General features: G+C 37.4%; 1 protein-coding gene across 13 annotated transcripts in view; it reads left to right on the top strand.

Annotated features, from left to right (window-relative positions):
• The window catches only part of RAPGEF6 (Rap guanine nucleotide exchange factor 6), a 182,498-nt gene that overhangs the window by 46,040 nt on the left and 109,593 nt on the right, over nt 1–26,865 (top strand). For 10 of the 13 annotated variants that reach the window (XM_080672863.1, XM_080672875.1, XM_080672872.1 and 7 more), the window contains exon 6: nt 11,040–11,183. In XM_080672863.1, coding sequence (XP_080528989.1) covers nt 11,040–11,183 — 144 coding nt within the window. Of the gene's footprint in view, nt 1–11,039; nt 11,184–22,389; nt 22,459–24,313; nt 24,393–26,865 lie in introns of those variants that run through there. The other 3 variants (XM_080672873.1, XM_080672874.1, XM_080672867.1) reach the window with 2 other exon arrangements.

The following is a 26,865-nucleotide window of genomic DNA, read 5'->3' on the forward strand; positions in this document are numbered from 1 at the left end:
ATCTTATTGGTCATGTCATATAATAAGATTGTGTCTGATTGGTTAATTGTTAGTACCAGAAATTCTCATATACAAGTATAGGCACCTGCTGTTTTTAAAAAGTCACTTTGGAGCCAAAAGGATAGGAGCAATCATTGTTGTTACTATTATTATCCTATATAATAAAAGGCTAATATGCAAATTGTCCCCTCGACTGGGAGTTTGACCAGGGAGCAGGGCCGCCAACTGCCTGCAGCCCCTCCCCCAGCCAGCTGGACCCTACCAATGCATGAATTTGTGCACCGGGCCACTAGTTATGTAAAAAAAAATTAGACCTACTTTTTGTCAGATTGGCAACAAATATATATTTTTCAGCATGCTACAGAATTTTAGTAATTAGTTTCTGTGTGCCATGCTATGAAAAAGGTGAGAATCCGGTATAGAGAAATGTAAGCACTCCTACATTACTGGTGGAAATATAAAATGGTGAGACTACTTTGAAAAAACAATTTGATAGTTCCTCAAACAGTTAAAAATAGCGTTGCCAGGTGACCCATCAGTTTCACTTGTTAAGTATATATTCAAGGGAATTGAAAACATAAAACATAAAGTCTTATTCACTACTGTTCATAACATTATTTCTAATAGCTAAAAGGTGGAAACAAACCAATGTTCATCAACTTGATAAATGAATAAATGTTATCCTCATATATAATAAAAGGGTAATATTCAAATTGACCCTAACGATGGAACGGCAGGTTGATATGATGGGAACTGACCACCAGGAAGCAGACACTCAATGCAGGAGCTGCCCCCTGGTGGTCAGTGTGCTCCCACAGTGGGAGCTCCGCTCAGCTACAAGCTGGGCTGACAGCTGCAAGCTCAACGGCAGTGACGAGAGTCTCTCCTGCCTCCTTGGCAGCACTAAGGATGTCCGACTGCCATCAGTCAGACATCCCCCGAGGGGTCCCGGGCTGCCAGAGGGATGTCTGACTGCCAGCTTAGGCCCAATCCCCTGAGGAGCGGGCCTAAGCCAGCAGGTGGACATCCCCTGAGGGCTCCCAGACTGCAAGAGGGCGCAGGCCGAGCTGAGGGATGCCCCCACCCTGAGTGCACGAATTTTCATGCACTGAGCCTCTAGTCCTATATAATAAAGAGCTAATATGCTAATTAGACCGGACGGCAGAACGACCTTCCGAAACGACCAGTGGGCGGGGCCTGAGGCAGCTGGGGCTGTTACTGCCAAGCCCCTTGCACTAATTTCATGCATCAGGCCTCTAATATGTCCATATAATGGGAAATTGTTTTGCAATAAAAAGGAATCAAGTATTGATATATACTTCATCATGAACTTTGAAGACATTCTAAATAAGCTAGACACAAAAAGCTACATATGGTATGATCCCATTTTTATGAAATACCCAGAATAGGGAAATCCCTAGGGACAAAACGTAAATGCTAATGGGTATGAGTTTTTTTGGTAGGGCATGGTGAAACTGTTCTGGAACTAGATAACGATACTAGTTGTACAGTCCTGTAAGTACATTAAAAAGCCACTGAATTGTACACTTTAAAAGGTTGAATTTTATGGTGTGTGAATTATATCTCAATAAAAAAAATTGCAAACCCTAGCTGGGTAGCTCAGTTGATTAGAGTGTGATAAGCTAAGGTTGTGGGTTTGATCTCTGGCCAGGACACATACAAAAATCAAACAATGGATGTATAAATAAGTGGACCAACAAAGCCATTTCTCTCTCTCTTTTTCCCCCTCCCCTCTCCGTTTCCTTCTCCCCCTCTAAAATCAACCAATCAATAAAACAGAAAATGTTGAAGTATAAAAAAAATATGTAGGTCTTCCTAAGTACCAAAAAAACCTTTTATTTTGAAAGCAAGGAACATACATTTCAGAGAGAAATAAATATAGCCAAATACACATAATTATAAAATGTTGTAAATTTGAGATAAATATTTGTCATACCAGTAAATGTAAATGGACTTCATCTACCTATTATAAGGAAAATGTGTTATTGTCATTAGGAGTCAACTTTGTTTCTAACATTGAAGAGTTAATACAAAATCAGATATATTAAGTAACAATTCTAGTTCAAAATTTGAATAGGAAATGTCAGTATCAACATAAGACTTTAAAAAAATATATTTCCCAAGTTGTTTTACTTTATGAAAAAATGTTATCCCCTGGGCTTTTCATTTTATTTTTTTTTATTTTATTTTTTTTAAATATATTTTATTGATATTTTACAGAGAGGAAGGGAGAGGGATAGAGAGCTAGAAACATCGATGAGAGAGAAACATCGATCAGCTGCCTCCTGCACACCTCCCACTGAGGATGTGCCCGCAACCAAGGTACATGCCCTTGACCGGAATCGAACCCGGGACCTTCAGTCCGCAGGCCGACGCTCTATCCACTGAGCCAAACCGGTTTCGGCTGGGCTTTTCATTTTAAAAGCTTGGAAGAAGTGCCCACCAAGTAGTTTTAACTATTCCTAGAGGTTAAAGAACCCAGATTATGGTGAGTAAATACCATTCCTCCACTAAAAGGATATAACCCTTCATGAAATAATGGATAACATCACATGTGGAATAGATAATTATTTGACTGGGATTTCTTGTGTCAGAAAGCAAAGAAGTACCAAAACTATTGGGAGTCTGTCAAAAGTTCATAGAGTCCATTAAAAGGTATCTTGAGTGTCAAAAAATGTTGCTAAAAGTTTATCAGAAACTTTTACTGCATTTGTTACATTGATCTATGCCCCTTTCCTCCTCTGTCTCTTAATATAATTTATATTAACAGATTTTCTAATATTAACTACCCTTGCATTCCCAGTAAAAGCTTGAGTTGAGCTATTTATCTTTTTTTCTGCATTTCTGGGCCCCATTTGATAATCAAGTGTAGGATTCTTGCATTCATTATTTCTTATTGAGATGTTAACCTATGCTTTTAATTTCTAGTTCTCTTGTTATAATTTTGTATGAGGACGCTATGAGCCTTAATACTTGGGGACTGTTGCCCTTTTTTTCTGCATTTTGGTGTAAGATTGGTTTTGTGTCGTTTTTTTAACCTGGAACGACTTCCATGTACCTTCATTGAGATTGTTGACAGGCTGGATTAACTTTACTACATTATGTGCTCGTGGTTTTTTTGGAGGGTTTTTTTCCTCTTATTTTTGTTTTCTTTTATAGTAAGTACCCATCCTGCCATTGTGTTTGGTCTATTTTTTTATGCTACTTCTAGCTATTTTTATTCATTTTTTTGTTTTGTTTTGTTTGTTTGTTTTTAAATATATTTTTATAGATTTCAGAAAGGAAGGGAGAGGGAGGGAGAGATAGGAACATCAATGATGACAGAAAATCATTGATCGGCTGCGTCCCGCATGACCCCACTGGGATCGAGCCCAAACCTGGGCATGTGCCCTGACCACAAATCAAATCATGACCTCCTGGTTCAGAGGTCCATGCTCAACCATTGAGTGACACTGGCTAGGCTCGAGCTATTTTTATATGCCTACCTAAAAATAACCAAAGTTAATAAGTAGTGAACTTATAAACGTTTAATGCTGGTGACTGTATCCAAATGTAATTGCAATTATCCAGTATTTTAGTTCTACATATTTCTTCCATAATTTTTCCTTATTGTATTGTTTTATGCAATCATTATTTGCATAAAATACTTATACAAATATTTGATAATGTACTTAGAATTTTTTCATTTTAAATATTCTCATCTCTGAAACATTACTTATGTGCACATGTGTTACGTCTGAGGTATCCCCTTTAAATTTTTCTTTATAAAGGTGTTTTGTTGGTAAACATCTCAGCTGGGTGTTTTGTTTGTTTGTTTGTTTTTTGCCTGAAAATAGCTTTACTTTGCATCCTTCTTGAAGTTGGTTTTTGCTATGAATGCAATTTTAGGAGAAGAATCTTTTCTTCTTCAGCACACTCAATATATTCTATTTACTGGTATCCATTGTTTTTTGAGATGCCAGTGATTATTCTAATTACCCTTCCTTTATAGCTGATCTATATTTTTCCTCTGGCCTCATTAAAAGTCTTGTGTTTATCTTTATTGTGTGAATTTATAGTTGTAATTTCTATCCTGCTTTGGATTTGTTGGGCTACTTTGGGCTTTTTTTTTTTTTAATAGAAAAAGTCATTTTTTTCTTGGTATGTCTCATTCCTCTTCTGTTATCACCTTCTTGAAATTTCTTTAGATACATGTTTAATCTTTTCAGCTCAACCTCTATATCTCTTATGGCTTCTTTCTTATATTCATCTCTTTCTGACTGTGCTACAGATTGTGTTTTTTTGTTTCGGGCAGGGTATTCTTGTCCCTCTTGTTACTCACTGCTTGTTAGCCTGGTAGTGAGGAGAGAGGACAAACACTTAGGGAAGAATTTATTTTTATTTATTTATTTATTTATTTTGGTCCTGGTCAATTCTCAACTGCTTTGTTATTTATAACCTCTGGTTCATTTTCAAGTTTATCTTTGAAAGTTTTTCAAATTATAGCTTTTTATTTTCTGATACTTCCAATACATTGAAGTGCTTGCAAGTATGATTCTGCTGTATTTATGTATGTGTGTGTGTGTGTATATATATATATATATTATAGGCCCAGTGCATGAAATTCGTACACTTAAGGGGGGGGGGGCGTCCCCTCAGCTCAGCCTGTGCCCTCTCACAGTCTGGGAGCTTCATGATCGAGTGCCCCAAAGAGGTAGGCCCTGCCCACCCAGCTGGGGCTCTGTGATGGATCGCCCACCCACTGCAGCGCTGCCGCTGGGTGGCCTGGGACTCCCTCTTTGGGGCGATCGTGGAGCCCCACCCCCCAGCCCCTGATTGATTGATCGCCCCGCCGGCCAGGCCTGGGCCTCCCTCTGCAGGGCAATCATGGGGCAATGGCCGGGCCCCCGATCAATCGCACTGCACCCACCTTGGCTGACCTGGTGCCAGTGGGTGTCAGCACGGTCGTCCAGACAGTCGTATTGCTGTTCGGTCATTCAGTCGATTTGCATATTACGCTTTTATTATTATAGATATATATTTTTTAATTGCCTTCAGAGAGAGGGTTCAGTAGAGGGAAGGAGAGAGAGAAACATCAATGATGAAAATCATCCATTGGTTGCCTCCTGCACGCCCTCTACTGGTGATCAAGCCTGCAACCTGGGTAGGTGTCCTAACCAGGAATTGAACTGTGACCTCCTGGTTTATAGACCAATGCTCAACCACTGAGCCACACTGGTTGGGCTGCGGTCCTTTTTCTATTATTGCTCATCATGTTTTGTTTGCTCATGTGTTTGAGTTTTATTATAGTTAGGGATTTTGGTTTTTTTGTATGTTTGTACATGAGTTTATATGTCTTGAACTGTAGGTGTGAGAATTTTTTGAGGTTTGGGTTACAGTTGCATTCTTGCAAAGAGGTTTTAGATTTGTTGTTGTCAGTTGCATATGTACATTGTTAATTTTGAACTTCTTTAAATTTACTTATGTGCTTAAGGTGTTGTGAATTTGAACAACAGACCTGCATGAGGAATGGCTTATGTTTTGAATTCTCAGAGGAAATGTTTTTGTTTGGTTACTTTTCCTCCCTCTTATCTCAGTACTAAGCAAGTTTTCTTTCTGTACCCTGCAGAAGGGACTTATACTGTGCTCAACCTTTACAATAAGGTTGTTGCTATTTGGGATGAGTTTTCTGAGTAGGTCTCTATTGGATTCCCCATCTTTGGTGGATTTTCTATTTTATTTCCTGTCTCTCTTGCTCCCTACAACTCTCAAAGTGGAAAGTGTAGTCTCTAGAGTTGAGAAATCATCTGGTAGATCAGAGGCTTTGTTGGTAGCTAGCCTACCTCATGGTATTCTTGGTTTCACTTTATTCTTGGTCTTTGGTTTTTTTACTTTGTGCCATTTCAGTGTGCATTTGCAAAGTTTTATTTTTTAAAAGTCTCACATTTGCTTGCATGTTAATTAATTAATTAATTAACTTTTAACTTACTTTTTGTTAATCCTCACCCTAGAATATTTTTCCCATTGATTTTGAGAGAGAGGGATTGGGAAGTAGGGGAGAGTGAGAAGCATTGATATTAGAGAGACACATTGATTGGATAACTCTCACACCCTCTCCGATCAGGGTGGGGATCCAACCTGCAACCCAGGTAGGTGCCCTTCACTGGGAATTGAACCTGACCTGTGGTGTGCAGGCCGACACCCTAACCACGGAGCAATACTGGCCAAGGCACATTTTGCATGTATTTAGAAGGAGCTTTGTTAAAAAGCATTTAAACCTTTATACATTATTCAAATTTTCTTTTCATTTTATACTGTCCCCATAATTTGAGCTTAGAAACTTTTTTCCTAAGTTCAATTTACTACTATATTTAAAGATCTAAGAATCATATGATACTAGAATTTCACCTAAGATAGATAATCTAGTTCATCCTTTGGAATAGAGCAATATGAAGGAGATGAACTTTTTTGTCATGCTTGGATTTTGAGACCTTACTCACCCACTTGTGTGAGTTACTTGTTTTGTGAGACTCTGTAACATCTTTTAAAACTAGCTCGTACTAGAATCATTGTGAGCCTTAAATGATACAACATCTAGTTCCTGGTACATGGCCTAGTGTAGTGGTTCAGGAAGTACTGTGGTTGTCCCATCAATTTTTAGGAGAGGAAATTGAATTACAAGGAAGAAGCATATATTTTCTACACAAAATTTTGTACTTGAGCTGGAAATCAATTCCCTGTCTCTTCTGGATTTTACCTTTCAGAAGAGTAATGTTTGGTAACTAATTCTGCCTGCTGGTATATTTCTTAAATACCTTATACATATTTCTAAGGACCTGACATATTTGGGAAGAGATAATTTAATAGAATTTAATGTAATATCCATTATGGCACACCTTTTGAATGTTAAGTGAAAAAACACCTATATCCTATATAATAAAGAGGTAATATGCAAATTGACCCTTACAAGATGGCCGTCCCCACGTTGTCACAAGATGGCCGGCGGGGGAGGGCAGTTGGGGGCGACCAGGCCTGCAGGGGAGGGCAGTTGGGGGCCATCGGGGTGGCAGGGGAGCTGGCAGTTGGAGGCAATTGGGCCAGTAGGGGAGGGCAGTTGGAGGCGATCAGGCTGGCAGGGGAGGGCAGTTGGGGGGGCAGGGGAGCAGTTAGGTGTCAATCAGGCCAGCAGGGAAGTGGTTAGGGGGTGATCAGGCTGGCAGGCAGAAGCAGTTAGGGGCAGGCAGGCAAGCGGTTAGGAGCCAGCAGTCCTGAATTGTGAGAGGGATGTCCGACTGCCGGTTTAGGTCCAATCCTGCAGGGATCCCAGATTGGAGAGGGTGCAGGCTGGGCTGAGGGACACCCCCTCCAGTGCACAAATTTCGTGCACCAGGCCTCTAGTCTATATATATAAAAGGCTAAGCAACCTTCCGACTGTCCAACCAGCTGGTAGGTATGACACGCACTGACTACCAAGGGGCAGACACTCAACGCAGGAATTGCCGAGCTGCGGTGACTTGGCAGCGGGGGTTCTCGGGTGATGCACCCTGGAACCAGAGAGGAGGGAGCCTGATTCCATGGTATGTCACCCGACAAACACCTCGGGGGAAGTTGGAGAGCCAGTTTTGGCCCCACCCTGCAGGCCAGGCGGAGGGACCCCACCTGCTGGAGGGACCCCGCTCATTCTGCAGACCCCCTTCTAGCCACAGTGCCGCCCACCCCAGTTGTGGGTGACCGGGGAGGGACCGCAGGAGGTTGGCTCCAGGGCGTGTCTGGCCCGTCTTGCTCAGTTCCGCCCCACAGACCACCTTCTAATTAATTTCCTTTCAATGTGCATGGGTCCATGCACCGGGGCACTAGTATATACTATAATGCAGTTCCTATCTTAGGGAGCTTGTTAGCCTGTGACGTAGGCTTTAATAATTATGGTTGATATTCTTAGTGCTATAGAAGTAGCACCTTCCTGGGACAGAGGAAGAGTTGTCTGAACTGGGTCATGAAGTTTGTGTAGGATGCCAAGATACTGGCAAAGGAGGAATGGGTTTTTAAGCAGAAGTAACAGCAGCATATGCAAAGGTCTGATGCCTGTGGGGAGCATATTCTGTTTATGAGAAGTCTAGGTTGTGTGCATTCAATAAATGAGTCATAGTCTGAGGAAAGGAATGTCTGGTGGTATGGATGATGTGTCTTAAATGATTGGTAGTGTTTCAGCATGTGAAGATAGAATGGGTAGGATAATACAAATTGATGAAATAAGTTACTTAGCAGAATATAAGTTACTTATCTATGAGAACCATGAATAGTCGCATTGACTCGGCCACTTACTCTTGAACTCCCGTGCCTAAAACAGAGCAGCTTAGACATAATTTCTTTCTGAGAAATCATCAGGAAATTTTAGATAAAAGCTCATTAGAGCTTTTATGTGAGTGGTTTTGTTTTTTGGGTTTTGTTTTTTTTTGGTGGGGAGGAGCTAAGAGAGTGTTTTTTTTCAGACTTACACACATAAGATAGAGTGATAAAAATATTTTGGGGATGGAGTGTATGTAACTTTGACTACCCAATATAATAGTTTAAATTTTATTTGGTGACCTTAGGGAGGTCCATTGTAGCATTTTGAATAGGAGACTTGACATAATGATTTATCTGACCGTGCCAGATGGAATTAGAGAGGAACATGTCAGAAGCAGCAGGATCACCTATTACTATATTTCAAGACTGAAGTGATTAAGACTTGAATAAGTAGTAGTAATAATGTTGGCAGTGAGAATGAGTCAGACTGGACCTTGCTTCAGCAACCTCAATACTTGAGTTTTGGCTAAAAAATAATTCAGAGCCAAGACTCAAACTATGAGAGAAAGTTTATTTACAAAGATACAGAGGTAGAATAAGTGAGCTGTAGAAGGAATGGGCTCAGGAAACAAGTTACAAAGGCAAAAGAAAGGGCCCTTGGAGTTGAGGAGACAGGACCTGGGAGGAAGTGGAGAGGACTGGAAAGGTGAGGGTGTGTCTCTGAGAGGGAAAGAATGCTGGGTCCTCAGTCCTAAGGGCTTTTAAGGATGGAGATTTTACAGTATGTCCCAAGGGATGATCTTAATAGAATATTCATCAGCTTTCCAGGTGTGTCCTTTCAGGGTTGTGGTCTCTACTGATTGATTGGTGACAGGGCAAGGGGTCATTAGTCAGTGCAATTGGTCCTGACTCAGCCATGGCATGGCTTGTCTTGTTTTGCTGCTTTTCTGAGCTTGGAGCTGAAACACAACTGAAGTCTCGAAGTTATGCCTAGGAGTCAGGGTTTTAAGGGAGTGGTCATGCAAGGGGCCACCTTCCAGGAGGCTACTCTTCGGCCCCTTGTTCCTTCTCTAAGAAGGAAGTTACCACATTACTAGCAACATGCCAGGGGATAGAAGGTCAGGGGGTTTAAACTGCATGACCAGCAATATGCTAGGGGAGGAAAAGTTATCCTGGGGGCAAGATCCTTGTTTTCTTAATTTTGTCCCTTGCTAGGCACCCTGGGCTTTTCACCCTGGTGACCTTCTATGCCTGGCCCATTGTCCTTGGTTTGCTCATGTCTATCTAACTGCCTACCATAGTAACTGTCCTTTTCCTTTTTTTAATATATTGATTTTTTACAGAGAGGAAGGGAGAGGGATAGAGAGTTGGAAACATTGATGAGAGAGAAACATCGATCAGCTGCTTCCTGCACACCCTCTACTGGGGATGTGCCTGCAACCAAGGTACGTGCCCTTGACCGGAATCGAACCTGGGACCCTTCAGTCCACAGGCCGACGCTCTATTCACTGAGCCAAACCGGTTAGGGCAAGTCCTTCTTTCTTAAAAGAAAGAATATTATGAGAGTGATTTATAAAAAGAATTGACAAGTTCTAAGAAACAACTGAAGATAAGAGTTGGAAATGTTGATGAAATTTCATACTTGGGTGACTGGGACATTTTTTATATTAGCAAAAGATAGAGCATTGTAGGAAAAGTAGTTGGGGAGGTGGAAACGGAAATTGTTACTTATTGGATGCGAAACTAATAATAAAGTATGCTTTAGGACATATCATTTGTAAAAGTAAGTTTTAAAAAGTATGATTTAATCTGTGATTAGACAGGCAGTGTGGTCTTGTGTCCGTAGCATAAGTTATAGAGATAGGCCTATATTCCAACTCACTTTTAGTAAGTATTACTGTTCTGAGACTGGAAAATCACTAATCTCTTTGGATTTTACTTTGTTCATCTATAAATTAGAGATAGCAATACTTGCTTACAGGGCTGTTGTGTGAACTAAATAGTATAATGCAGTGGTCGGCAAACTGCGGCTCGCGAGCCACATGTGGCTCTTTGGCCCCTTGAGTGTGGCTCTTCCACAAAATACCACGGCCTGGGCAAGTCTATTTTGAAGAAGTGGTGTTAGAAGAAGTTTAAGTTTAAAAAAATTTGGCTCTCAAAAGAAATTTCAATCGTTGTACTGTTGATATTTGGCTCTGTTGACTAATGAGTTTGCCGACCACTGGTATAATGTATAGGCACACCAGCCCATTTTATGCCTTCAATACATATTAATTTTTCCTTCTTCCTTAAAAGATGCCAGCCTCACTCTTGGCTATTGTCATACATTAAGATGGACACCAAACACTAATACATTAGTGTTTATAAGTTCACTGAACTAAAATCCTTGGTTGTTCACTAAATAAAATATGTATATGATCAGGCAGCTTGTAATTAGACTAGCAAAGAAGTTATAATTATTGAATGTGTAGGTGTAGTTAACAGTCTTCATTTTTGGTAAATGACTTTACTTAGAGTATGTTTGTGTGAGCAAGAGAGACTATTTCCTGGAAGGAAACTGTGGTCTCCAGATATTTACAATGATGTCACCTTTAATCTTTTTTGAACTCATGAGCATTATACAGACCATTTTCTTGAGGCAGTTTCTTGCAAGAAGTGAATGAAGCCTCCTTATGAGCTTGTTAAGACTCCATAGACTGTCAGTAATATGGAAAAATTGGATATTTAATCAAGAATATGAACATGTGTTTCAGGTAGAGAATTCCAAAGATAATGAAGATAATATACTCCAAAGAGAAATTCCTGCCAGGCAGTCTCGACGAAGATTTCGGAAAATTAACTATAAAGGAGAGCGCCAAACCATTACTGATGATGTGGACATTAACAGTTATCTTTCTGTGAGTATATTTAAGAGCATTTTGTGGCTCTTCCTTAATTTTCATATACAGTATCTTTAATTTACATATATTTTGGTAATATCAACACTTTGGGCTCTACATTTAAAAGTTTAGGGCTGGTAAATATATCTATAATTTTTAAAAATACTTCTGCTCTGTTGAGTTGGTTAGAAATACTCTACCGGTGAGAGTTTTGTTTTTGCTTTAGTTTTTATTTTCTGTTTAAATAATGTAAAAAATAATCTTACTGTATTTTTTTAGACATATTTGTGGATTTTCTTGTCTTTATATTGCCTGAATGGAATATAGAGTAGAGTCCTGGAAACTCAGGCATTAGACTCATTGATAATGCTCTAAGGCATTCAAAAGAAAAAAAAAAGTAAATTCTTTCCTGAGGTGTGAGACAGATATACTTAATGTGTTATTGCAGAAACATGCAAGTGGTGTTAAAGGTATATTTCACATGCAAATATTGAAAAAATAGATGAAATATTAATTTGTATAACACCAGAAGGAACATAAGCTGTTTCTTCAGAAATCTTTAGTTTTTGTAACTGTAGATAACTTCATTTTAGATGGAAAAGTAGTTGAATCAAGAAGTAAGGATAATTTAAAGAATAAATCCAGGTGTATTTTATCAGTTTTCAAAGGAGTCATGATCCCCCAAAATATAAAAGCAGTCTAGAGATTGATCACAGCAAAATTCCTGAGGGTATGTTTAGTTCTTTTGAATATCAGAAACAGACATTTACTTATTTAATGTTAGGAACAAAGGATTATTTATAGAGGAAGTTATTTGTACTGGAATAAGTGTTAAATTTAAGGCAGCTCTAAGGATTTAGTCGCATTTGCCTAATTTTACTGATCCAGTACATTCTACTTCTGACAACAAACAATAACATGATATAGTACCAAAATTGTTTTGCTGCATTCAGACCATACAAAATTCATTTTCTACTCTTCTTATTTAATAATTTATTTTTTATAATAAATTTCCCCATCACTAATTAATTTAAGCTTACACTTTAAGTTTTGCCTTACTGCACAAGTAATATGTGTCAGTTTTAAATGTGCCTAAATTAAAACTTGATTAATCTCACAATCCATTTATGTAACCATTGTCTTAATAATGTCATGGTACTCCATTATAATAATTGCCATAATTTATTTATTCATTTCCAATATTAGGTCATTTAAATTTCTCTAGTTTTTCTATTTTAGAAAAATAAGGTGCTAAATGTATGTGGTTATATTTGCCCATATCTTGGTTTCTTGAGAAAAAATTTCAAGGACTAGAATTGCTAAATTGAAGTATCTCTAATTTATGGTATTTTGTTCTCCTTGTATGAGTTAGAGTATATAATGGTGTTTTTTAATTGAATTTATTGGGATGGCATCCTATACAATAAAAGGCTAATATGCAAATTGACCGAACAGCGGAATGACTTGTCACTATGATGCGCACTGACCACCAGGGGTCACGTGCTCAACGCAGGAGCTGCCCCTTTGTGGTCAGTGTGCTCCCACAGGGGGAGCGCCAATCAGCCAGAAGCTGGGCTCACGGCTGGCAAGTGCAGCGGTGGTGGCGGGAGCCTCTCCTGCCTCCGCAGCAGCACTAAGGATGTCCCCACATGGAGCGGGCCTAAGCCGTCAGTCAGATATCCTCCAAGGTCTCCCGGACTGCAAGAGGGCGCAGGCCAGAATGAGGGGACCCCCCCTCCCCAGGTGCATGAATTTTGTGCACCGGGCCTCTGGTTGGTTAATAAAATTATACAAGCTTCAGGTATACAGTTCTATAATACATCATCTGTATATTGTATTATTTATCACCCCGAGTCGAGTCTCCATCACCATTTTCCCTCCTTTACCTTCTACCTCCCCCAACATCCCTTCCCCTCTGGCAATCATCATACTGTTGTCTGTGTCTATGTGTCTACTACTCTTTCTTTTTTTTCTTTGTTTGATCCCTTCACCCTTCTCACCTAGCCCCCAACCCCTTCCTCTCTGAACATCGTCAGTCTATTCTCTGTATCCATGAGTCTGTCTCCACTTTGTTAGTTTATTTTTATTATAGGAGTTGAACTGTATAGCTTTTGTATGTTTTTAATTGCTTTCTTATTCTAGTCTCAACTTTAGTGTGTTCTCTTCCCAAGTTTTTTGGTATCTGAAAGTTGTCTTCTTGGATATGCTGGTTTCCTGAGTGGACCAGAAAGACCAATAGCACACTGCTTGGAATTCTGTCTATTGATTACTTTAAAGAAAGAGTGGCAGTTTTGCATGTGAAGGCTTATATAGCAAATTTTAGGTAGTCATCCATCAGGAATTTGACTTTTCATGGAAGGAGGGGGAGAACTAAGTTGATTCAAATTTAAATAAAACATTTATTAACTATGAGAATGGGTTAGAGAAGTATTTTTGGTCATGTTACTTGCATGTGTTATTTCTTGAAGTAATAGGTTTGTGTGTTTTTTCTAGATGATATATTTCAGGTAATGTAGAAAATGGCAATATTAAGTGATTTTCATTTGCTTATAGTTAATTTAACCAATTACGTAAAACCTATGTATCTGGCCAATTACTACATATTGGTAGTTGGTCTGAATAAAGATGTGGTGTAGCAAAAAAATCTTATTTCATATTAATTAAACATTTGATAATTTACCACCTAGTAGAGAATTGATTTTATGGCTACTTATGGACTTCTTTATTTTTTTTATTCTGTCAGCAGTTCAGAGAGAAAGATCAGAAATAGCCATTTCTTCTTTTATACAGCAGTAGAAATTTGACAGTTTCTTTTCTCATTTGCAAACCATCATCAACTTTTTCTTGCTAGAGTGTTGAAGGTCAAAATGCTTAAAGGTGTACAGAAGCTTTTGTTACTGTTGTGTTCTTTATCATAATTATTAGTATATAAACTGTACATCAAAGGTTTTGTAAATATTAAGGATTTTGCATGTATTTTCTAACTGAATGTTTAGAATGATTGAAAATGATGATTTCTTCTAATCTTATAAAATATTTTCATAGTTTTGTCATACATTGATTTGCATAAAGATGAGAACCATAATTTAATTTTTTTAATATATTTTTATTGATTTCAGAAAAAAAGGGAGAAGGAGAAAGAGATAGAAACATCAATGATGTGAGAAAATCATTGATCGGCTGCCTCCTGCATGTCTCCAACTGGGGGTCGAGCCCGCAACCCAGGCATGTGCCCTTGACGGGAATTGAACCCAGGACCCTTTAGTCCACAGGCCAACGCTCTATCCACTGAGCAAAACCAGCTAGAGCAGAACCATAATTTTAATGTGAATTTTTTTTAATGTTAAAAAGAGCACTTCTATTACAGTAATAACATTTTTGAAACTCCTTTGGGTATTCCTATCTGAGCTTGCAACAGATTTAAATGTCTCCAAATTTCTCAGTGATTTCAGAGCTTTGATCTTTGAGGAGAGTGTATTTGATATTTAGAAATAGCAAAAAGGTTATTGGAAACAATACTCAATGACTAGGATGGATAATTAAGGCAAGTGGAAATAGTCTAGTACAGTGATTTTCAACCTTTTTCATATTTCGACATACACAAACTAATTACTGAAATTCTGCGGCATACCAAAAAATACATTTTTAGCCCATCTGATTTTAAAAAAAAGTATGATTTTGATTGAGTTAGAAAAAAATAGTAGTAGTAATTACCTACCCTTTTTGCTCCATAGTGACTTTTTTTTAAAAAGCGGGTGCCTATTCTTGTGTATAAGGATTTCTGGTACCAAGAATTAACCAATAAGGTGCATACTTACTATGTAGTGTGACCAATAAGATGCAACTCTATTATATGACCCATCCTATATAATAAAAAATAAAATAAAATAAATATGCAAATTGACCTTCACAAAATAGCTGCCTACAACCAGGCTGGCAGGGGGGGGTTAGTGAGGGTTGACCAAATGACTGAACAAGCAGACTGCGTGGGGCAACCAGGCCGGCAGGGGGGTTAGTGAGGGATGACCAAACGCCTGAACAAGCAGGCTGCATGGGGCGACCAGGCCGGCAGTTGGGGCAGTTGGGGGAGACTAGGTCAGTGGTGGGGGTGCAGTTGGGGAGGGGCAGTTAGGGGTGACTAGGCCAGCAGTGGGGGCAGTTGGGGGCGACCAGGTCAGTGGTGGGGGTGCAGTTGGGGGCGACCAGGCCCGCGGGGAGGGCAGTTGGGGGCAACCAGGCTGGCAGGGTGAGGGGAACAGTAAGGAGTGACCAGGCCGGCAGAGGGGGCAGTTGGGGGCAACCAGGCCAGCAGAGGGGGCAATTAGGGGCAATCAGGCTGGCACGCAGAGGCAGTGAGGGGCGACCAGGCAGGCAGGCAGGCAGGTGAGCGATTAGGAGCCAGCAGTCCAAGATTGTGAAAGGGATGTCCGACTGCCGATTTAGGCCCAACCCAGGGATCGGGCCTAAACTGGCAGTCGGACATCCCCCAAGGGGTCTCAGATTGGAAAGGGTGCAGGCTGGGCTGAGGGGACCCCCCCCCCTCCTGTGCATGAATTTCATGCACTGGGCCTCTAGTATATTTATGGTTCAAGAGGGCATTCACAGTGGATGGCTATTTTTGGGCTGTTGTAATATTTTTATTTTTATTTCTTCTCTATTTTTGAATAATAAATAATATGGATATTTGATGTTCTTGCTATCTTCTCTTAACTATATTCCAATTTTCTCAGTAGACTAAATCATACCTTCTTCTTGTTGTCTGTGGTAGTTTCTATATTCTCATGCACAGGATGAGCTACTGGCCATCTTCCTTTCTTTCTCCACCATAGCCCCTGACAACTTCCCAAAGGGACACCTAGAAAGAGTGATTTCCATGGCAGCATCATGAGTCATGGTTTTAAATTTAGAGGGCTCCTTTTGATCACCCTTTTTTTAATATATTTTCTTTCCTTGAATTCAGTGTTCTTTTTTTTTTTTTTTTTTTTTAAATATATTTCAGAGAGAAAGGTCGGGGCAGCGGGGGGGGCAGAGAGAGAGAGAGAGACGTCAACGATGAGAGAGAATCATTGATCGGCTGCCTCCTGCATGCCCCCTACTGGGGATCAAGCCCCAAACCTGGGCATGTGCAATTGACTGGAATCGAACCCGGACCCTTCAATCCTCAGGCCAACACTCGATCTACTGAGCCAAACTGGCTAATTCAGTGTTCTTAAGCAGGTGTGCTGCAAGAATTTTTAAAACATGCAATACCTGATCTTTTAGTTAGGGACACTGACCTCTTTTCCTTCAGATTGTCATTTTTAAAAAATGACAACAACTAACACAATAGCCTTTCATTCTGAATGAATCAAAATTATATCCTTTTTTTGTTGTCAAATCAACAAAAATACATATTTTTTTGGTGTGCCGCAGAATTTTAGTAATTAGTTTATGTGTTCCATGAGATGAGAAGGTTGAAAATTACTGCTCTAGTTTATTGTTTTAGGATACTATGGCAGGTAGTAGGCATGGTATGACACTCTACTGTTTCATTTTAGGCTCACAAATTACTAATGCAGCAAGGAGCTCTTTCTCATTTGCTACTTCTGGGATTACACCTTATGTTCCCTGCTCTCCTGCAGTGCTCCATGTTTTGTTTGGATTCAGAGCGTATTTGGAGAGATTAAGACAGATTTGTCAGTCTAGCTGAATTAAGAGTTGATTACTAAGACCAGATCATTTAACCACCTTTATGTTAGTACTCTGAATAATGGCTAGATATTTCACTTGACCATGGATGTGACATCTTCAAGTTTTTAGCAAAATGTGTTTGCTTTCATGGATTCTATATGTCTTATTAATCAAGCCATTCCTGTACTAAGAAATACAATCCTACCCCCCAACCTGTTCATGGGAAAATAGAGGACTTTGCTTCAAACATGTGATTATTGAAATCTCCTCCTAAAGAATGTCTTAGTCTGTTCAAACTGCTATAACAAAATACCACAGATTCAAGAACTTGTAAATAACAGAAATTAATTTCTCACAAGTCTGGAGGCTGGAAATCAGGATGCCAACATGGCTGAGTTCTGATAAAGGCCCTCTTTTGGGTTGTAGACTGCTGACCTCTTCCTGTCTCCTCACATGGTGGAAAGGACTAGGGAGCGAGCGCTATAGGTTTTCTTTTATAAGGGCACTAATCCCAATTATGAAGGCTTCTTCCTCATGACTTGATCACCTTCCAAAGACCCCCACCTCCTAATACCATCACCTTGGGAATTAGTTTTTCCACATGCGACTTTTCGTGGAATATAAACCTTCAGATCATAGCAGTGTCCCAGCATTTGTCTAAGGACAACCCATTTGGACTTCCAAAGAAACTAGTTGCAGATAAGTAATACCCTTAATTAGGGGTAGGTTTATAAGAGCCAGAGCCTCAGTTTGAGGTGATAGAATAGATATTAAGCTAGAAATCAGATGATACAGGTTCTTTCTCAAGCACTAACTTGCTATTTTAAGGAATATGTAAGACCCTTAGTCACTGCATCATGTGTGGGAATTAAACTAGATAATAAGTTGGATTTTTGTTTTTGTTTCTTATATATAGACTGACAACTTCTTTTCTGCATGGCAAAAGAGGGCTAGGGAGCTCTCTGGAGTCTCTTTTATAAGGTCACTAATCCCAATCCCAGGGCCCTCATGACCTAATCACTTCCCAAAGGCCCCACCATCACTTTGGAGATTAGGATTTCAACATACGAATTTTGAATTCAGACCATAGCAGAGCACCAATGAACAAATAATTTAAACAGTTACTCAAGTCAGAATGAAGGAGGTACAAACACTCCTGTTTGTATCTATTATCAGAATTTCCAATTTGGCATGTGTAAGTTATAGTCACTGATTGATGAAGAAACTGTCAACAAGGTGAACTTTATTTTGTATTTGTGAACTTGATGGGTCTTGATTGTTCTCAGTTTTATTTCCTGTTTGGTAAATATTGTAGAATGAAAGGATGAGTGAATAAACAATCTTCTATCACTTCTAAAGGAAGGCTTTGCTGATCTTAACTCGTATATAAGACAGTGAGTGCTGACTAGATAGACAGCTACTGAGAAATTTGGAGCCCCAACTCTGAGAGTTTGCAGCTTCCTCTCACTCTACTAGTATTTACAACCCAGAGTGCTTGGACAGGTGCATTCATTATGGTGCTTACAACAGAAGAGGACTTTTTTATTTTTTATTTATGTGTGTCTAACATCTCCTAGGAGAATTCTGCTTCTCATTTGTCTTTTGGGAAATACGTGGACTGTAGATAGGAGATTCTTGTATCTAATTCAAATGGACAGAGAATAAGCAAAGGGATGAGATTGTAATCAAACTAAGTAGAACAAATGCCTGCCTACAGCAGATTTTTTAAAATTGTGAAGTAGAATGCTTATTGTAGAAATGTAAAAACATATAGAAGAATATTAGGAAGGAAATAAATTTGCTGTAATCCTCAAAACCAGAGATAGCTAGCATTGCTAATGATTTTTTGAAACGTAGTATCGTGCTTAATTCAGATCTTTTACCTAATTTAGATAATGCTGAATATTTAGTTATATATCCTGACTTCCTTCTTCCCATACAATTAAATTTTTCCCTAAACATTATTTTTAATATTAGTATTATATTGTGTTAGTGTAACAAGATATTTTCCTGCACCTTCCTACTTTTCTCCTATTACAAACAACTTGTAGGAATAAATCTGTATATGACTGGCTCCCCCCCCCCCCTTAGGATTGATTCATAGAAGTTAAGTTACTGTATTAAGAATATTAAAATTACTTTTAAGACTCTACATAAGTATTGTTAACTTCTAGGTAGTCATTATTTAAAATTGTCTTATTTACTCCGTGTGAACTTCAGGAGAGTTAGGAGGAGAAGGGCAGGATGTGCCGCTATGGTTGTCTGGGTCAGTCATCCCTTAAAGGTGACACTGATTCATATGGATGTGCCCAGGGAACCAGAATTAGGAAGATTTTTATTGTACTTGAAATACCTTACACAATAATTGCTAAAGAAGGCCCTTTTGAAGATTGTTTACAGCAACTCTGATACTAATGTATACCAGGGGTCAAAGATAATGATTTGCAAGAGCATTCCAGTTGTAAGGGGAATAACCACTCAGACATAGCAAACAAATTAATGCTGATTGTTATTGCCTTTTAGTTTGATTCGTTATCTGTTTAATAAGCTATGTTCAGCATTTGGCTTCCATAGTATTAGAAAATGCAGTATGTAAAATTAGAGAAGTGATGTGAAGGTAATCTCTAATATAATCCAGAATTTACAAATAGAAACAGTGTTTTCAGTTGTTTAATTTTTTAAAATGAGATTTCTTTTTCCAGTCATATTTATGTATAGCTCTGTCTTAATTATTGGGCAGCTTTTATTTATTGAAGAAAACCATACACTATGTTAAAACTTTAGGTTTGCCCATAGTATGTAGCATGACTGATTACTATATATGCATAGTGTATTCTTGTTTTTATGTGTGTATGTGAGTGAATGAAAAATGCTTGATACAACCGCACAGTGTTGGAAAATAGAGCAAGGTGGTGCTTTTTATTGTTCCTTCAGTTTCACTGATTCTAATTATAGAAGCTTACATCACCTTAGTTGATGATGAAGGCTTCCCTCTCCCTTTTTGCTTTTTCTTCCTCGATAACTCCCTAAGGATGGATCATATTTCATAGTGCATATGTGTCCTGCTGGTGGGTTTGACAGGGTTTTCAACAGCATGGTGCTGATCATTTAGTGCACAGAGATGACAGTGTACTGCAGCACTGTTCTTTGCAGAAGAATAGGAGGGAGAGTGTTGGTACTCTGGCTTCCCTAGAAAGGCCAAGGAATAGATAGGATGCAGTTTAAAAGCAGGATTCCTGAGGGGCACTCGTAATTAGCGTTAACCATATTCTGATATCTACAAAGATTCATATGTTCAGGTTAACCAAGGGAGATGGGACAGGAAGGGTGGAAAAGCTTGCTGTAATTCTTCATAAGAGCTTGTATGTTACCTCTGACATTATTGTAAAGTTTCATTCATTTTCCAAAAGGATTAAAGTATTTTTATTACATAAATCAGTTCATATAACAGTTTATACTTGAAAGACCAAATACAACTAAATGCAGAAATGAATAGCCTGCTTATTTTATTTTGTAAAAGTACATATTTTTGTTGTTGTTGTTCCTCACCCTTTGGTTTGGTTTCTCTAAATTTTGATTATATTTCACTGTGCTGGTGAATAAAACTGTGACTATGTCTGAGATTATGACAAACTTGGTTTTAATTATTTTTGGGTTTTGGTTTTCATAATGTCTAGAATATATATCTTCTGATAACCTTTTTCATGATGATCTTTTTTCCCTCTTCATTGTGTTTATTTATTGAAATAAAAGAAATATTTATTGTTTAGTAACTATCAGAACCCATTTTGGGCTTTCTATACAGTATGATTTCAAATGTTTTGCTCTGTATTTTTATTTAGAAATAATTTATTCCATTAACATTTTAATTATTAACTATATAGTATTTATGTTTTTATAGAAATATTTTGTAATGGTTTGAAACATTGCAAAGCCACATAAATTGATTGCTTTATTTTGTAGTAGTGTAAAAGACCTTTTGAAAGCTAAAGATTTCATCATTGTAGCTGTGCATCATGCATTTTATATGCAGAGGAAATATATTCTTTTGGGAAGGAAGAATATATTCTTAAATAGTTATCCTGTGGTGATGATTCCTGGACAGTGTGTAGATCAGGGAGGGCATGCTCTACAGTTACTTCATTTGAATTGGTAAGATAATGAAATGAGATCAAGATAAAATTCTAAAAGTGATGAGTGAAAATCATTTATTCACCTAATCATATATTTTTAGTTGTTTGATAAATTACTGGCTGTTCTCTTATAAAGACATTTTATTTCTTCCTTCAGTAATTAAGAGGTTAAGTCATTGTTTCTGGAGAAGCATTATGGTTGAGAGTGTATTATCATAGTGGTAGTGGATTCATATGCTGAACATAGAATTTAGCCTGTTATTTATTTCATGGTATTGTTGCATAGGGAGATTTTGCATGCTAGATTCACCTTATAATTCCCTAGAATGGCAGATACTATGAGACAATAGGTAGACCAAGGAAAAGGATGATGTCATCCTCACAGGCCAAACTAAAGAAAAAGAGTTGTTCCTTTATTGAGTTGGTGTTTACTACTAGTTCTAACATAAGGCATTAGTGGATTGCATTTCAACAAGAGGGCAGCAGTTTTTTGAAGCAGCTAAGAAAAGCTAGCTCAGCTTGAGGTCCTCCTTTGTGTGCTATCAACATGATTTATAAAAAGGGGCAAAGGTGCCCATTAGGATTTTGCTTTTTGATTTGGTTGTAATTTATCCTATTGGTACTATACATGAATATAATTACTGTCTGACACTGAAACGGAAAATGTTTTTGAGTTATATTACTAATGTTTATGTACAAAACGCTAGTCTTTTAGAAATTTATCTTTAGGAAATGTTTGGCTTCATTGCATACAAAGTGCCTACTTACTGTTTTTCTATTTTAAAAAATGAGTTATCAAAATTAAATTTTAGTTAATTTATTTTTGAATGTTTAATATTTTGTTGACATTCTAACCCATTGTAGTTTATTTAAATTAGGTAAGTTGAAAAACGTTCATTGGTGCTTGAAAATCAACCTGTACATATTTTCCATGTTTATTTTACTTTTAGAAAACCAGAGTCATGCTTATTTTATTTATGAGATTTAGTTTTATGCATAAATGCAAATTTGGGGTGTTCTTTTTAAATTTTTGCAGAAAACAAGTAAGTCTTAAGTTTTATGGAAACCTAAATTAAAAATGATCACATATTTTTAAATTATAATTTGTCTTTGTTCAGAGTAATACTTAGTTTTACCAAAGTAAATTCTAGTCTTGTAAGTAGCAACCTAATTCACATTGTCATAGTGTTGTTCAGAAAGTGACTCATACTTTGTGTGGGGTTATTGAAAAATTTTCTCCAATAATAAGATTTTTTTTCCTATGGCATTCAGTGGAGTCCTTTGTAATACTCAGGTAGTAATTTCTCCTCTTAGGTTGCAAACCTCTTTCCCCCAAAATAGTGTTAGGTGAATACAGAAAAATTGTTCTATTACTTTGATATGTTCATTGATTGTTATTCTCATAATTTTGCTACCTGGAGGTGTACTAACTGTATTGTACCATTGGAAACTATGTCTTCTTTTGACCATTGGGAGGCACCATTACAACTGTAAGTGCAAACTCTTTGTGGGAGTAGCCTTGTAGCAGAAGCATGAAGAATAAGGGTGGGTACTAGAGGAATTGTGTTTTCAGATTGGAGAGGGTGTGGCAAAATTAAAGGTTTTTTAATGTTATTTTTATAGAAAAAATGAGATTTCCTTCTAGCCCAAGCTCAATTTAGAGGCAGGGTTTATCATTTTCTTCTCTGGTTCTTTCTGAGTTGTAGTGGCTTCCCGTCTCTTTCTAGGAATTGAGCATCGGGCTGCAGGAAAGTACCATATTACATGGATCATTCTTTCTCAGAGGATTTGGTGCATGCTGCAAGTGGACTGTGGTGCCTGTGATTTTTTTTTTTTTTTCAGCTTTCCTTTACAAAATGAAATTCTATTGTTTCCATTTAAATGTACTATTTACATACAAATCTTAGTACCGGTTTTTGATATTTTTAATTTTAATTTAGAGTGGTCCTGAAGGTTTTACCTTTCAGTTCAGCTATTTGATAAATAGGAAATTTTGCAAGCAGAAAGTCCTGAATTAGTAGTATTACAAATACATGTGTGACATCTGAGATCTAGGCTGCCTTATGTATTTGCAATGCAAGTGTATCTTACCAGAACTAATTATTTTCCCTTGGGAAGATAATACTATGTTAAATTTGAATAATAATATTAGGTGATATGGCTTCTTAAATAAGCCATGTATCAATACACAGAATTAAAAACCAAAATGGATTTTTAAAACTGTGAAATAGAGAGGTGCTTAAACCTTTTTTTTTTTTTTTTTTTTTTTTACTTTATAGAATTTAGCTTGCTGACATGTCTAACGGAAGAGTGTGTGTGTGCTTTTTTAAAATAAATTGCTCTTTGGGCTGCATCTGCAGATACAGTAGCCAATTGATCTAATGCAGTTTCTGAAGGCTTTCTATACAGGTGATGTCATCCTTTTAGCTGTATTCTCCTCCCACTCTCTTTCCTTCTTATTAGATATTTCATCTTACTGCAGAGCATAGAATCAATAGGAGCTTCTCCTTAGGGAGCTGCTGTGAAACAGGCAAGGACAGTAGGAATTAAGACACTAACATACAGTCTTGCTTTAGCAAAAGATGTAGTGTTTTTGTACCATATTATATATAAATTTCAACCAGAAAGCCAGACTTAGATCAACAGTTCTGTCTTAGTGATGCATTAAAACAAGAAAGCAGTACTGCAGAGCTGTGAATAGTGAATGTGAAAAGAGAAATTTGTAATTTTGAAGATTCTCAGGCATGCTACAGGACAAACCTGTTAGAGCATACGTCTTCTAACTACCATATGCTCAACGGTTGATTTTTTTTTCTTTTTTAACCTCTGGTGGTAAGAATATAAAGAAGAAACTTTCATTTTAAGGATACAGAGTTCTGGTTGCTTCTGATGCAGAAGAATCACTGCAGTGCTTGCTCTACAGAATGAAATAAGTTGAAGAAAAGACAAAGCTGTATTATAGAGAGGAAAGGTTTCTCAGAATCCAGGACCCAGATTTGGTGCATGTTGCCTTATTTGCTTTCATTGTTACATTATTATCTGTTGTGTTACCACTGCATGTCTGTGCCAGGTGTCTGAGGTAGCATGTGTATGTCTGTGTGTTCTGAGCCAGAAATATAAACATCTTGATTTACTGTGATTTGCTTGTTTAAAGTGAACATTTTGATGAAAATTGTTGCAGTTTTTAGAACAATACTATAAGCTACTGAAAGCTGATTTCAGTTTGAAAGGGATTTGGAGAAGCTGCCTTTATATAAATAACACTACAAGTGGTATATGATTTGTAAAAAGAAACTTAATAGAATTTTGTCAGCATACTCATCGGTGTGGCTCTGGTTTGAAAAGGAAACTACCCTTTCCAGCCCAGGAAATGGCTTTTCTTGTTCGCTGTTATGCCAATTGTCTTCAGCCATGGGCCTCCAAAGTAAGTAATTGTTATTTTCTTTTAAGATTGAACTAATCTAGTTATTAAATTTAAGTTCTGTTTTGAATTGTAAGTGAACTTTATTGTGCTCTTTTATTTTTTTAACTTTAAAAATAAGAACTACAAAGCAATCTAAAAAGCCCAATCTCATGCCCATTTTGTTTTTCAATTAAAGGAATATTTATTTGCCTCTAAGAGGGTTTGAACCTTCATAATAATCTATAGACTTAAAATGCAATGCATTTGAAGTATACTGTCTTAAGACTGAATCATCATTTGGTTATGGCTATTGCTGTACTTTTCTGAGATCATACTCTTAAATGTACTCTTGAATGTATTATTGTATTGCCTCATTTCCTTAAATAGTTGACATATTGAGCTATGTTTTTATTATACGTTTTCACTGGTATGGTGTTAGCAAATAAAATAATTAAATTGTATTGTTTTATGAAAACAGTAATACTTCTTAAGCAGTAAAATAATATAGAGAAAATACTCATGAAAAGTAATTATATGAAAATATTTTAATACTGTTCTTAATTATTTTCAAAATAGCAGTAAGTGAACAATTACTAGCTTGAAACCATTTAAGATCATATATTATACTTGTCACTTAAAGCAAACATATTAACTCAGAAAAAAAGCATACTGCTATATATCAGGACATGCTAGGTTTTAGGAAAAATACAGTATAACAAATTATATTGTTCTTAGTGGCTCTTTATGTAGATCTGAATTTGATGCCTCTCAAGTTGTCTTTCCTGCTAGAACATTTCAAAAACAGGAAGACAGAGAAGAATGAATTTTTGGTTTGATTTCATGAAACTAAATGTTTTAGTAAGCACTGTAATTGTAACATAGACATATTAAGAGTTCTTTATAGTTCTGTTGACTAGAGACAGGCACAATAGAGGCATTACTTAGCATGATCTGAAATCATGTCTTTGTTAAAAGGTCCTACTGATGGTGACTAAGGGAGAAATACTATGATAGCATTATGGTGTACTGTTTTATCTGAAAGGTAGCTCTTTGCATATCTTTCTTCAAAGCAGCTTCTAGAAGGACATTTAAATTGACTGTCCATTTGGCAAACACCTGATTGAAATGTAAAGAGATGGAAGGAAGCCTAGGTACACACTTCATTTGTGCTATTAATCTGGTAAGACATGGATGGCCTCTTTAATACAAATGCCACCTGTAGGGCCCACACATTGCAGATGCTTGAGAGTGGCACTACTAAGGTTTAAAAATGACATGTAGATGAGAAATGGATAAGACCAGGTGAAAAATCTTTAAAGAAAATTAAGAATGAGATATAGGGGTTGTTTTTTTAGAATGGCAGCAAATAATAGCCTTTGGGGGTGCTGGTAACCAACTTTTAAGATTTTAAAAGTATAGAAAAGCCAAAAAGGATTTTAAAGATAAGATTCTAAGGTTTCATTAAATGCCAGCAAATATTATCTGCGCAGGACTCTCTGATTGGTACTTTACTGTGTAAATTAAGTATTTATATTAGAGTACATATCTTCTTCCCTCTCCTCCATCTCTCATGTTACTGTTGATGGAATTTTAACTCTGGATTGTGAGTAAACACATTAAACTTGTGATTAATTTTTTATATTCGCTACTTTTGATTTTCCAATACATTTTACTGGTTTTATTTATTAATTCCTGTATTTTTCCCATGCTACTATTTGGATTTCATTACTTCTGAACTCATTTATTTTATTGAGGAAATAAGTATTTCTAGCAGCAAGATTCTGGAACTTAAGTCCTTATATATTCAAAATGCTTTATTTTATATTAACTCTTTAAAATAATTGTTTATTTGTATATATAATAATCAGTCTAAAGTCTTTTTCCTTTTGCACTTTGAAAAAGTTAATGCATTGTCTTCTGGTATTCAGTATTGGGGATGAGAAGTCTGGGCTCCTTATGATTCTTGTTCCTTTGTTAAGTATTGTGTTTTACTTTGTTTCTGTTTTGTGGGGGGTTTTTTTGTTGTTGTTGTTGTTGTTTTGTTAATCCTCACTAGACGATTAACAAATATTTTTTCCATTGATTTTTTTTTTTTTTTTTTTTGAGAGGGTGGAAGGGACGGGGAGGAGACAGAGAGAGAAACATCAATGTGAGAGAGACAAGTTGATTGGTTGCCTCCCAAAGGCACCCTGACCGGGGCGGGGATGGCGCCTACAACCAAGGAATGTGCCCTTCACTGGAATCAAACCTGAGATCCTTCGGTTCTAGAGCTGATGCTCTAACCACTGAGAAAAACTGGCTAGGGCTGTTTCTGTTTTATCTTTTATCCTTGTTGATGCCATGAAGTTTTACATGGATTGTCTAAATTTTATTTTATTTTGTTTTCCTTTCTTGGCACTTGGAAGTCTCTCAAGCTGAAGATTCCCATTTGTCTTCAGATGTGGGAAATTTGTTGGTTTGTTTTTATTTTTGAAAACTATAACTCTTTCTGTTA

This window comes from Plecotus auritus (genome assembly GCF_963455305.1).
Source record: "Plecotus auritus genome assembly, chromosome: 6".
Taxonomy (NCBI): domain Eukaryota; kingdom Metazoa; phylum Chordata; class Mammalia; order Chiroptera; family Vespertilionidae; genus Plecotus; species Plecotus auritus.